Here is a 14477-nt window from a genome sequence, read left to right on the forward strand (position 1 = left end):
CGCTGTGCTACTGGGCAGGACTGTCTCACTGTCTGTGTGTTCTGCTGTATCAATGGATAGACCGTAATCACCACAGCTGTTTATCCTGTGGTAGTGTGCAGCTGTTTATCCTGTGGTAGTGGGCAGCTGTTTATCCTGTGGTAGTGTGCAGCTGTTTATCCTGTGGTAGTGGGCAGCTGTTTATCCTGTGGTAGAGGGCAGCTGTTTATCCTGTGGTAGAGGGCAGCTGTTTATCCTGTGGTAGTGTGCAGATGTTTATCCTGTGGTAGTGGGCAGCTGTTTATCCTGTGGTAGAGGGCAGCTGTTTATCCTGTGGTAGAGGGCAGCTGTTTATCCTGTGGTAGAGGGCAGCTGTTTATCCTGTGGTAGAGGGCAGCTGTTTATCCTGTGGTAGAGGGCAGCTGTTTATCCTGTGGTAGTGGGCAGCTGTTTATCCTGTGGTAGAGGGCAGCTGTTTATCCTGTGGTAGTGGGCAGCTGTTTATCCTGTGGTAGTGGGCAGCTGTTTATCCTGTGGTAGTGTGCAGCTGTTTATCCTGTGGTAGTGGGCAGCTGTTTATCCTGTGGTAGTGTGCAGCTGTTTATCCTGTGGTAGTGGGCAGCTGTTTATCCTGTGGTAGTGGGCAGCTGTTTATCCTGTGGTTGAGGGCAGCTGTTTATCCTGTGGTAGTGGGCAGCTGTTTATCCTGTGGTAGTGGGCAGCTGTTTATCCTGTGGTAGTGGGCAGCTGTTTATCCTGTGGTAGTGGGCAGCTGTTTATCCTGTGGTAGTGGGCAGCTGTTTATCCTGTGGTAGTGGGCAGCTGTTTATCCTGTGGTAGAGGGCAGCTGTTTATCCTGTGGTAGTGGTCAAGTGGCATTGTGGAAATCCAAATAAATGTTTTGACTAATGTCGATGTCACATATGCAGTTTTTAACGAGAGAAGTTGGTTCTCGAGTTCAGTTCGGCTTAAAGAGAAAATTCTAGCCAGGCAGAAAGGGTCTGGTCCTATTTCTTGCCCATGGCGTTTCAGATAAGAAAATCTAACCTTAGAAGAAAACAGGACAGAATCCCCATTCCCCAGTTACACCTCTGTAGCATGCTAATACTAGCTAGCACCTGGCGAGGAGTGTTGGCCTTCAGTAATATGTATGGCAGCCTGGGCAGGTTATACATTTACATTTTAGTCATTTAGCAGACGCTCTTATCCAGAGCGACTTACTGTAGTGAATGCATACATTTTATACATTTTTTTCTCCGTACTCGTCCCCCGTGGGAATCGAACCCACAACCCTGGCGTTGCAAACACCATGCTCTACCAACTGAGCCACACGGGTGTGTGGGACCCGTGTGGGACGGTTATGTGGGACCCTGGTAATAGATAAAGCTTTGAACAGGTCTGGAAATGCAGGGTCTTTTTAAATGTCCTCTGATGGTATGGAATAGAAAACAGTATATAGTGTGTCTCTCTCCCCCTGTGTGTGTGATAAGCATGCTATGGTGTAGATGATGATTCTGACTATAATGATGATGATGATTCTGACTATAATGATGATGATTATAATTCTGACTATAATGATGATGATGATTCTAATTCTGACTATGACGATGATTAAAATTCTGACTATAATGACGATGATTAAAATTCTGACTATAATGATGACGATTATAATTCTGACTATAATGATGATGATTATAATTCTGACTATAATGATGATGATTATAATTCTGACTATAATGATGACGATTATAATTCTGACTATAATGATGACGATTATAATTCTGACTATAATGATGACGATTATAATTCTGACTATAATGATGATGATTATAATTCTGACGATGATTATAATTCTGACTATAATGATGATGATTATAAGTTTGACTAATGATGATGATGATTATTAAAATTCTGACTATAATGATGATGATTATAATTCTGACTAATGATGATTATAATTCTGACTATAATGAGGATGATGATTACAATTCTGACTATAATTCTGACTATAATTCTGACTATGATGATGATGATTATAATTCTGACTATGATGATGATGTTAATACTAACTATAATGAGGATGATGATTACAATTCTGACTATGATGATGATGATGATGTTAATGCTAACTATAATGAGGATGATGATTACAATTCTGACAATCATGATGATTATTATAATTCTGACTATAACGAATACAATGATAATGATTATTAGTATAAAGTTGAAGTCAGAAGTTTACATTCACCTTAGCCAAATACATTTAAACTCAGCTTTTCACAATTCCTGACATTAAATCAGAATAAAAATTCCCTGTCTTAGGTCAGTTAGAATCACCACTTTATTTTAAAAATGTGAAATGTCAGAATAATAGTAGAGAGAACGATTTATTTCAGCTTTTATTTCTTTCATCACATTCCCAGTAGGTCAGAAGTTTACATACACTCAAATAGTATTTGGTAGGATTGCCTTTAAATTGTTAAACTTGGGTCAAACATTTTGGGTAGCCTTCCACAAGCTTCCCACAATAAGTTGGGTGAATTTTGGCCCATTCCTCCTAACAGAGCTGGTGTAACTGAGTCAGGTTTGTAGGCCTCCTTGCTCGCACACACTTTTTCAGTTCTGCCCACAAATGTTCTATAGGATTGAGGTCAGGGCTTTGTGATGGCCACTCCAATACCTTGACTTCGTTGTCCTTAAGCCATTTTGCCACAACTTTGGAAGTATGCTTGGGGTCATTGTCCATTAGAAGATCCAATTGCGACCAAGCTTTAACCTCCTGACTGATGTCTTGAGATGTTGCTTCAATATATCCACATAATTTCCCTACCTCATGATGCCATCTATTTTGTGAAGTGCACCAGTCCCTCCTGCAGCAAAGCACCCCCACAACATGATGCTGCCACCCCCGTGCTTCACGGTTGGGATGGTATTCTTCGGCTTGCAAACCTCCCCCTTTTTCCTCCAAACATAACGATGGTCATTATGGCCAAACAGTTCTATTTTTGTTTCATCAGACCAGAGGACATTTCTCCTTATGTGCAGTTGCATTTATGGCGGTTTTGGAGCAGTGGCTTCTTCCTTTCTGAGTGGCCTTTCAGGTTCTGTTGATATAGGACTCGTTTTACTGTGGATATAGATACTTTTGTACCTGTTTCCTCCAGCATCTTCACAAGGTCCTTTGCTGTTGTTCTGGGATTGATTTGCACTTTCGCACTAAAGTACGTTTATCTCTAGGAGACAGAACGCGTCTCCTTCCTGAGCGGTATGATGGCTGCGTGGTCCCATGGTGTTTATACTTGCGTACTATTGTTTGTACAGATGAACGTGGCACCTTCAGGCATTTGGAAATTGCTCCCAAGGATGAACCAGACTTCTACAATTTTGCTTCTGAGGTCTTGTCTGATTTATTTTTATTTTCCCATGATGTCAAGCAAAGAGGCACTGAGTTTGAAGGTAGGCCTACATCCATCCACAGGTACACCTCCAATTGACTCATATTATGTCAATTAGCCCATCAGAAGCTTCTAAAGCCATGACATAATTTTCTGGAATTTTCCAAACTGTTTAAAAGCACAGTAAACTTAGTGTATGTAAACTTCTGACCCACTGGAATTGTGATACAGTGAATTATAAGTGAAATAATCTGTCTGCAAACAATTGTTGGAAAAATTACTTGGTTTGTGCAAAAAGTAGATGTCCTAACCGACTTGCCAAAACTATAGTTTGTTAACAAGAAATGTGTGGAGTGGTTGAAAAACGAGTGTTAATGACTCCAACCTAAGTGTATGTAAACTTCCCACTTTAAATGTAATTATTCTGACTATGATGATGATTATAATGATGATGATTTTGACTATAATGACGGTGATGAAGGCCCTACTAACCTTGGCGTCATTATTGTCTTCAAACTGTTGTCTGACGAAGCTGTCGAAGGCATCCCAGTGGCTGTCAGTCAGGTTACCCCCCACAGACCACAGGTAGCAAAACACAAACGTCTGACACAACACACTGTTCAGGTGCTTAGCTTCCTAGAACACACACACACACACACACACACACACACACACACACACACACACACACACACACACACACACACACACACGGAGCTGTACTTAATAAGCGGTGGTCAATATACCATGGCTAAGGGCTGTTCTTAAGCACGACGCAACGTGGAGTGCCTGGATACAGCTCTTAGCTGTGGTATATTGGCCATATACCACAAACCCCCGAGGTGCCTTATTGCTATTATAAACTGGTTAACAATGTAATTAAAGAAGCAAAAATAAATGTTTTGTCATACCCGTGGTATACGGTCTGATATACCCCGTCTGTCAGCCAATCAGCTTTCAGGGCTAGAACAACCCAGTTTATAAATGTGTATAATGACTGGTTAATATGTGGTTGTGGTCATGCTGCGTTCTAGTAACATTTAGCCTACCATCTTGAGGTCTGGTCTTCCGTCTCCCAGCAGCAGCGCCTCCAACAGGCAGCAAAGGGAAGTGACCTTACTGATGTCAACCTGGCCCATGGCCTGGACACAACGCTTCCACACAAACTGAAGACCCTTCTCCACGTACTGCTCGAACAACGCCAACAGGTACACACGCACTGCTTCAGGGAGCTGGGGGGGGGGGGGGATAGGGGGAGACAGCAACAGAGAGGGCAGAGGGAGTGAAAAGCAGGGCAATTTAAATGTATGATCAGGACATCAAGGAAAACAAGGTAAAAGTTGGCTTTTGAATTAAGATAAAGATCCATGTCAAACAATCAATCGATAGAGAGTTATCAAGATAAATCATCTGTCAGCTATAACATCAGAAGCCACAGCAGATAAAACCCATCTCTGACAATACTGTAGGTCTGTATCATCTGTCAGCTATAACATCAGAAACAACAGCAGATAAAACCCATCTCTGACAACACTGTAGGTCTATATCATCTGTCAGCTATAACATCAGAAACAACAGCAGAAAAAACCCATCTGACAACACTGTATCATCTGTCAGCTATAACATCAGAAACAACAGCAGATAAAACCCATCTGACAACACTGTAGGTCTGTATCATCTGTCAGCTATAACATCAGAAACAACAGCAGATAAAACCCATCTCTGACAACACTGTAGGTCTATATCATCTGTCAGCTATAACATCAGAAACAACAGCAGATAAAACCCATCTCTGACAACACTGTAGGTCTATATCATCTGTCAGCTATAACATCAGAAACAACAGCAGATAAAACCCATCTCTGACAACACTGTAGGTCTGTATCATCTGTCAGCAATAACATCAGAAACGACAGCAGATAAAACCCATCTGACAACACTGTATCATCTGTCAGCTATAACATCAGAAACAACAGCAGATAAAACCCATCTCTGACAACACTGTAGGTCTGTATCATCTGTCAGCTATAACATCAGAAACAACAGCAGATAAAACCCATCTGACAACACTGTATCATCTGTCAGCTATAACATCAGAAACAACAGCAGATAAAACCCATCTCTGACAACACTGTAGGTCTATATCATCTGTCAGCTATAACATCAGAAACAACAGCAGATAAAACCCATCTCTGACAATACTGTAGGTCTGTATCATCCGTCAGCTATAACATCAGAAACAACAGCAGATAAAACCTATCTGACAACACTGTATCATCTGTCAGCTATAACATCAGAAACAACAGCAGATAAAACCCATCTGACAACACTGTAGGTCTGTATCATTTGTCAGCTATAACATCAGAAACAACAGCAGATAAAACCCATCTGACAACACTGTATCATCTGTCAGCTATAACATCAGAAACAACAGCAGATAAAACCCATCTGACAACACTGTAGATCTGTATCATCTGTCAGCTATAACATCAGAAACAACAGCAGATAAAACCCATCTCTGACAACACTGTAGGTCTGTATCATCTGTCAGCTATAACATCAGAAACAACAGCAGATAAAACCCATCTGACAACACTGTATCTGTCAGCTATAACATCAGAAACAACAGCAGATAAAACCCATCTCTGACAACACTGTAGGTCTGTATCATCTGTCAGCTATAACATCAGAAACAACAGCAGCAGTACGAGGGAGGATATAAAACCATTTAAAGACAGTTATCATAAAGACAGGGACAGTTCACAGGATCCTCCTCTAACGATACAAGAGAGAATGTGTAAAGGTTAGAGGTGGCGGGTCACATGATGATCTTTGATGTGTTGTGGTGGTTGATGTTGATGATGGATCTGCTGACACTGACGGTAGGAGTACCATTCTAGCCATCTATATAGTTAGATACACCTCTGTCTTTGGTCTGAGACACGCAACAATCTCTGTGATCTTCACAGAACGACAACATGAGAATACAGATTTCCAATGGGAAACAGGCTTGACTGAGCCCATACAGCTACTTCCACCGAGGGGCGTTATGATTATGAAGACATGGTAGAAGTATATTCTGATGGTGTAGAGATGTGATCAGAGCAGGAAATCACCTTGTTAGTCAGGCCAGTGATCCAGGTCTGGACCATGTTAAGGAGAATGGTAAATCACCTTGTTAGTCAGACCAGTGATCCAGGTCTGGACCATGTTAAGGAGAATGGTAAATCACCTTGTTAGTCAGACCAGTGATCCAGGTCTGGACATAGGGCATCCATTTGAGTTCATTAGAGTCGATGTAGACCATCCCACAGCGACTCACTGTGGCTGGGGACGCCACCGATAAGTCCTGGACCTGAGACACACAACACAGAGGTTGCAGAGCGTTTACCAAGTTTGGATCTTTAACATGTCACTATTATCTGTTCATGTCAAAGAAGTCCATAGTGACTGTCCCACTTGTCATCAACACTAGAACACAGTGAAGAGGAACCCCTAACCTATAACCCTTGACCCCTCTGACCTCAAACACCATGTGTATAGACGGGGTCAGTTTGATGCGTTCGCTGTTGGCCAGACACAGCATCTTGTTATCGTCCAGGACCGTGTTCATGTTCTCAATCCACAGCGCGTCCACCGGACCGTCCGACACAATCCACTTGTGGTCATCGCTGGTGTCGTTGCAGGCCGCTCGCACGCTGAGCGCCATCAGGCCGTCACGCCACTCCAGGGTCAATATGTTCACCTGTAGGGGTCAGGGATTAAAGGTTAGGGGCTCATGTTATGCACTTTGTGACATATGTTTGTGTATATACATTGGTAAAAACCAATAGCAAGTGAGTGAGTAAACGAGCGAGCAAGAGAACGAAGGATACATTGATTGAACTAATTGGTACATTAATGAGTTGGATGGTTAACTGTTAACAAATCAACTGACTGTTTATGGATAGATTTATTTATAGACTGATTGAACAAATGTTGTATTCACTTTTATTTATTCAGGGCAGCCCAATTGAGACCAGGGTCTCATTCCCAATGGTGCCCTGAGTACAAACATTTTCTCACAAACAGGAAGAAAAATGTACATTACCAATAAAACATGACCATAGTTAACAACCTGCTTCCTGCTATTTAGGGAGAGGCCAGATCTACAGTATGTCTAAAAACAGAAGCCCACTTTAAATCTTAGCTCATCCATATATTTTTTAAACATTAAGTCTTTGTCAATCGAAATGCACAGATATGTATAGGTGGGAACCCGATTGATGGGAGAACCATCCAATAAATATGTAGATCATCTGAAACATTTTGGAGAGAATTAGTGAACAACATGCATTTAGTCTTGCCCACATTAAGTACCAGTTTTAAACCAACCAGGGCATTCTGTAAGGTAACAAGATAAGATTGCAGCTCTAACATAGCCTGGTCAACAGTTGGGTCAATGGCATACATCACACTGTCGTCTATATACAGATGAATATTACAAGTTAACAGATAGACCAATATTATTTACATAAATAGTAAAGAGAACAGGTCCCAGTACCGACCCCTGCGGTACACCTTTTGTAATATCCAGGAAACTAGACTTAACACCATCAGAAATCATGCATTGAGTCCTGTCTGACAGATAATTCTCAAACCATTTGCAAAAAGCCTGACCCAGACCTATTTCAGTCAGCCTTTGAATGAGAATGTGACGGTGAACAGTGTCAAGGGCCTTGGAAAGGTCTATAAATAAGGCAGCAGAATGATTTTTTATGATCCAAGCAATTTAACACATCATCTAGAATAACCGTAGCAGCTGAACCGGTGCTGTGTCCAGGCCTAAAACCAGATTGGTTCACATTAAGAACAGTGAGAAGTTTAAACAGTTCTTAGCTGAAAGTTGGTCAGGGATTCTAAAAGTTTGAAAAGGCAAGATAATTTGGAAATGGGACGGTAGTTATCTAAGTCAGAAGGATCTCCTCCTTCATGTAGGGGGAGGACACACGCCACTTTCCAGATCTTAAAGGGGAACACCAGAAACAATAGTCAAGTTCAAATGAAGGTCAGTGGTTCTGCTGTCAGTGGAGCAGAGAGCTGCAGTTAGAAGGGGTCAAGAGAATCAGCCCCTATAGCTTTATTAACATCAGAAAAGCCGTTAGTACATCATAGACAACAAATGGTTGAAATGAAGTTACAGTATGTGAGTCTGTTAGTGCACAGATGAATTGTCAGCCAGGCGTACCTCTCCGTAGAGCTCTCCCATGGTGACAGACTTGGGGTTGAGGACGTATGTCTTGACAGGGAGGTAGAAGGGGTTGTGTTTCCCGTGGCCAGCCTGCCAAAGGGTATCTAAGGTATCAGACAGGATGGTGTAGACCGTGGTCTTCCCTCCACCTGTAGGACCCACCAACATCACACCATGACGTACTATCATGGTCTCATACAGCTGGATCACCTGGAGGGAGGGAGAGGAAGGGTTACAACCACAAGGGAGAAACATAAGGAATATACATCAGCACTAATTGAACCAACTAACTGAACCAAATTTAATGATTTTGTTGAATTATGCTTTTGTGTTTATCCTTGATCATTTGTAATGACATAGCCATCATTGATAACTTTATTATATGAAGCACTTTGAGGCCTATGTTATGTTTATTTAAATGAATACATAAGTTCAGTCAGTCAGTCAGTACCTTGTTGGTCATGTTGGGTTGGGGCAGTCAGTCAGTACCTTGTTGGTCATGTTGGGTTGGGGCAGTCAGTCAGTACCTTGTTGGTCATGTTGGGTTGGGGCAGTCAGTCAGTACCTTGTTGGTCATGTTGGGTTGGGGCAGTCAGTCAGTACCTTGTTGGTCATGCTGGGTAGGGTCAGTCAGTACTTTGTTGGTCATGCTGGGTAGGGTCAGTCAGTACATTGTTGGTCATGCTGGGTAGGGTCAGTCAGTACCTTGTTGGTCATGCTGGGTTGGGTCAGTCAGTACCTTGTTGGTCATGCTGGGTAGGGTCAGTCAGTACCTTGTTGGTCATGCTGGGTAGGGTCAGTCAGTACCTTGTTGGTCATGCTGGGTAGGGTCAGTCAGTACCTTGTTGGTCATGCTGGGTAGGGTCAGTCAGTACCTTGTGCATCATGCTGGGTAGGGTCAGTCAGTACCTTGTTGGTCATGCTGGGTAGGGTCAGTCAGTACCTTGTTGGTCATGCTGGGTAGGGTCAGTCAGTACCTTGTTGGTCATGCTGGGTAGGGTCAGTCAGTACCTTGTGCATCATGCTGGGTAGGGTCAGTCAGTACCTTGTTGGTCAAGCTGGGTTGGGGAAGTCAGGCAGTACCTTGTTGGTCATGATGGGTAGGGTCAGTCAGTACCTTGTTGGACATGCTGGATAGGGTCAGTCAGCACCTTGTGCGTCATGCTGGGTAGGGTCAGTCAGTACCTTGTGCGTCATGCTGGGTAGGGTCAGTCAGTACCTTGTGCGTCATGCTGGGTAGGGTCAGTCAGTACCTTGTGCGTCATGCTGGGTAGGGTCAGTCAGTACCTTGTGCGTCATGCTGGGTAGGGTCAGTCAGTACCTTGTGCGTCATGCTGGGTAGGGTCAGTCAGTACCTTGTGCGTCATGCTGGGTAGGGTCAGTCAGTACCTTGTGCGTCATGCTGGGTAGGGTCAGTCAGTACCTTGTGCGTCATGCTGGGTAGGGTCAGTCAGTACCTTGTGCGTCATGCTGGGTAGGGTCAGTCAGTACCTTGTGCGTCATGCTGGGTAGGGTCAGTCAGTACCTTGTGCGTCATGCTGGGTAGGGTCAGTCAGTACCTTGTGCGTCATGCTGGGTAGGGTCAGTCAGTACCTTGTGCGTCATGCTGGGTAGGGTCAGTCAGTACCTTGTGCGTCATGCTGGGTAGGGTCAGTCAGTACCTTGTGCGTCATGCTGGGTAGGGTCAGTCAGTACCTTGTGCGTCATGCTGGGTAGGGTCAGTCAGTACCTTGTGCGTCATGCTGGGTAGGGTCAGTCAGTACCTTGTGCGTCATGCTGGGTAGGGTCAGTCAGTACCTTGTGCGTCATGCTGGGTAGGGTCAGTCAGTACCTTGTGCGTCATGCTGGGTAGGGTCAGTCAGTACCTTGTGCGTCATGCTGGGTAGGGTCAGTCAGTACCTTGTGCGTCATGCTGGGTAGGGGCTGCAGGTTGCGTTTTACTAGAGACTCCAGGATGGTGGTTTGGAGAACACCGTAGTCATGTTCAGGGATGGACACGCCAGGGAACAGGTCAGACATGATGCCACTAGAGCAGAGAGCACACAAACACAGAGCCGTCATACGGACAAACACACACGGCAGAGTCTGCGGTAAGGCATCATGAACGTATAACACTGCAACGTTCTATTCTTCACCATAGTGCTGTAACATGCATTAGCTGTGGGACACCATGGGTTTGTCTGTGTGTGTGTGTGTGTGTCAGGGTCTGTGTGTGTTCTCTCACCCAAAGAGTGCAGCGTCGTCTGTGAGGAACTTGGGCAGATTGGAGTCTCTCAGAGCCCTGATCAGAACCACGTCTTCACTCAGGTGGGGGTTCTCTCTCTTCAGAGAGCTGCAGGGGTCACACACACAATACATTCTCTATAAATGTGGGGGTCCCTCTCTCTTCAAAGACATTGCATGTCTGAAGTTGTAGTTAACATGGGTCGGGTCAATTCCATTTGAAGTCAAAATCGAATTTTCAATACAATGAAAACGATAAGCTATTTACAGTATTTCAAATGTATTTAACTTTAAATCACTTCCTGAATTGACTGACTTCAATTTGGAATCGACTAAAGGTCGCTGAATACATCACTAGGTCGTCTAAAGGTCACTGAACTGAATACATCACTGGGTCATCTAAAGGTCACTGAACTGAATACATCACTGGGTCGTCTAAAGGTCACTGAACTGAATGCATCACTGGGTCGTCTAAAGGTCACTGAACTGAATACATCACTGGGTCGTCTAAAGGACACTGAACTGAATACATCACTGGGTCGTCTAAAGGTCACTGAACTGAATACATCACTGGGTCGTCTAAAGGTCGCTGAACTGAATACATCACTGGGTCATCTAAAGGGCACTGAACTGAATACATCACTGGGTCGTCTAAAGGTCACTGAACTGAATACATCACTGGGTCGTCTAAAGGGCACTGAACTGAATACATCACTGGGTCGTCTAAAGGACACTGAACTGAATACATCACTAGGTCGTCTAAAGGTCACTGAACTGAATACATCACTGGGTCGTCTAAAGGTCACTGAACTGAATACATCACTGGGTCGTCTAAAGGGCACTGAACTGAATACATCACTGGGTCGTCTAAAGGTCACTGAACTGAATACATCACTGGGTCGTCTAAAGGTCACTGAACTGAATACATTACTGGGTCGTCTAAAGGTCACTGAACTGAATACATCACTGGGTCGTCTGAAGGTCGCTGAACTGAATACATCACTGGGTCGTCTAAAGGACACTGAACTGAATACATCACTGGGTCGTCTAAAGGTCACTGAACTGAATACATCACTGGGTCGTCTAAAGGTCGCTGAACTGAATACATCACTGGGTCGTCTAAAGGTCACTGAACTGAATACATCACTGGGTCGTCTAAAGGACACTGAACTGAATACATCACTGGGTCGTCTAAAGGACACTGAACTGAATACATCACTAGGTCGTCTAAAGGGCACTGAACTGAATACATTACTGGGTCGTCTAAAGGTCACTGAACTGAATACATCACTGGGTCGTCTGAAGGTCGCTGAACTGAATACATCACTGGGTCGTCTGAAGGGCACTGAACTGAATACATCACTTTAAACACACTCACCATCTCTCTGTTACACACAAACACACATGCAGACACACACAGCTTGGTTGGAGGTTGTTAGGTAGAAGTGAATTCCTCTCCTGCTGTCTCTCTCTTTACTCTGCCTCTCTCCCTTGTTTCCCAGAGCTAGGCTAATCAAGGTGGATGATGATTCCCCAGTGACTGTTCATCAACCCATCCATTAATAATGTGCTGTAACACACACACCCACACACACAGGGTGATAATGGCAGGCCCATTCAATTGGATTTACAGCGGTAGTAAAAAGCGAATGAGACAGACAGAAGAGGGTGGCTCTAAAGGCAGCCAGAGGGCTTGTTACTCACACACCTGTAAAATGAACAACTCACCCTGTGACAAGAAAATAGCTGCGTGAGTCAATCTGGGATAAAGCGTGATGGATGGGACAGACAGGGGAAATCACTACCACATCTGGACCAGGAGCGTGATGGATGGGACAGACAGGGGAAATCACTACCACATCTGGACTAGGAGGATCTGAATGATGCCAATCATCTTTAATATGATGTTGATATAGTGTCTCAGTCCTTCCTGTCAGGGAGCTGTCATCTGATGAGGAATGTGTCAGTAGACCAGGCAGGATGTCCTATGCTACTATCCTATTCTCTCTGAGTCAGCCCTGCAGAGAGGAAACAAGGCTTTTCCCTCGTCTAGTCTGCTCTTCCTGTCAGGGAGCTGTCATCTGATGAGGAATGTGTCAGTGGACCAGGCAGGATGTCCTATGCTACTATCCTATTCTCTCTGAGTCAGCCCTGCAGAGAGGAAACAAGGCTTTTCCCCTCGTCTAGTCTGCTCTTCTTGTCACCCTCCTGCACTGTGTCACTCTCAGCTTTGACAATAGGGGCTGTGTCCCAAATGGCGCCCTATTCCCTATATAAAGCTGGTCAAAAGTAGTGCACTGCATAGGGAATATGGTGCCATTGGGGATGCAACCAAGGGTTCACATTTGCCTGTAAAATGCGTAAGGGTAGAGGGTTCTGGGTAGAGGGGGATCTGTAAACGGCACTATGAGGATAAAACTGAACATCGGTTCAATCTGATTTGTGCATAAAGCTACCTTTACCTTGTTTTTTCATAAGCCCAGAAACTGTCAGATACTGGCTTGTGGTTTTGATTGAATAGAGATCAGTTTTTCTCTCTGTGTCCTATCCGGTCATGACGAGTTCAAAAGTACCTTGTTTTTTACCACCAAACTCTAACAGATACCAGTTTGATTGAACAGGTTGGTTACAACGTTGTGTCCTAACCTAGACCGGTATAGAATAACAGCCCCTGTGGGTCCTACCCTGCCATGATGAGGACAGACTTGACGGCCCTCATGCCGAAGTCGTAGTGGTCCTGTTGGGAGAGCTGCTCAGAACACAGCTTGTACATCTGGGTCATCTTACGGGCCAGAGTCTTACTGGACTCAAAACCCTCAGAGTAGAGGATCACCTAGAGGAGAGAGAGAAAGAGGTCATCTTACGGACCAGTCTTACTGGACTCAAAACCCTCAGAGTAGAGGATCACCTAGAGGAGAGAGAAAGAGGTCATCTTACGGACCAGTCTTACTGGACTCAAAACCCTCAGAGTAGAGGATCACCTAGAGGAGAGAGAGAAAGAGGTCATCTTACGGACCAGAGTCTTACTGGACTCAAAACCCTCAGAGTAGAGGATCACCTAGAGGAGAGAGAGAGAGGTCATCTTACGGACCAGTCCTACTGGACTCAAAACCCTCAGAGTAGAGGATCACCTAGAGGAGAGAGAGAGAGGTCATCTTACGGACCAGAGTCTTACTGGACTCAAAACCCTCAGAGTAGAGGATCACCTAGAGGAGAGAGAGAGAGGTCATCTTACGGACCAGAGTCTTACTGGACTCAAAACCCTCAGAGTAGAGGATCACCTAGAGGAGAGAGAGAGAGGTCATCTTACGGACCAGTCTTACTGGACTCAAAACCCTCAGAGTAGAGGATCACCTAGAGGAGGGGGGTGGGGGGAGGAGAGAATGGAAGCAGGAGGGGGAGAAACGGAAGTCAGTTATCTGGTCCCCAGCTACAAATGACCACAGCACCATAACACATCCCCAGCCCCCAAGTTACCTCAGCGATCAGGGCATAGTTGGGCACCATCATGGCTATGGGTCTGAACAGGGCTTTGAGGTTGTCAGGGAGCTCAGTGCGTCCAGCGTAGCCTGGGTTCATAGTGATGAAGGCAGCACATGTCATCACCAGCTTGATCTCTCTGCCCTCAAACATGAACCTGGACAGCTACA

At 44.5% G+C, this 14477-nt stretch overlaps 1 protein-coding gene across 1 annotated transcript in view; it reads right to left on the minus strand.

Annotated features, from left to right (window-relative positions):
- The window catches only part of dnah6 (dynein, axonemal, heavy chain 6), a 129304-nt gene that overhangs the window by 75329 nt on the left and 39498 nt on the right, over nt 1-14477 (minus strand). The window contains exons 32-40 of the mRNA XM_029766640.1: nt 14305-14472; nt 13512-13660; nt 10829-10936; nt 10504-10630; nt 8602-8814; nt 6898-7119; nt 6607-6729; nt 4424-4606; nt 3867-4010 (exon numbers count right to left, since the gene is read on the minus strand). Coding sequence (XP_029622500.1) covers nt 3867-4010; nt 4424-4606; nt 6607-6729; nt 6898-7119; nt 8602-8814; nt 10504-10630; nt 10829-10936; nt 13512-13660; nt 14305-14472 — 1437 coding nt within the window. The remainder of the gene's footprint in view (nt 1-3866; nt 4011-4423; nt 4607-6606; nt 6730-6897; nt 7120-8601; nt 8815-10503; nt 10631-10828; nt 10937-13511; nt 13661-14304; nt 14473-14477) is intronic.

The sequence above is a fragment of the Salmo trutta genome, chromosome 11 (assembly GCF_901001165.1).
Source record: "Salmo trutta chromosome 11, fSalTru1.1, whole genome shotgun sequence".
NCBI classification, from domain to species: Eukaryota; Metazoa; Chordata; class Actinopteri; order Salmoniformes; family Salmonidae; genus Salmo; species Salmo trutta.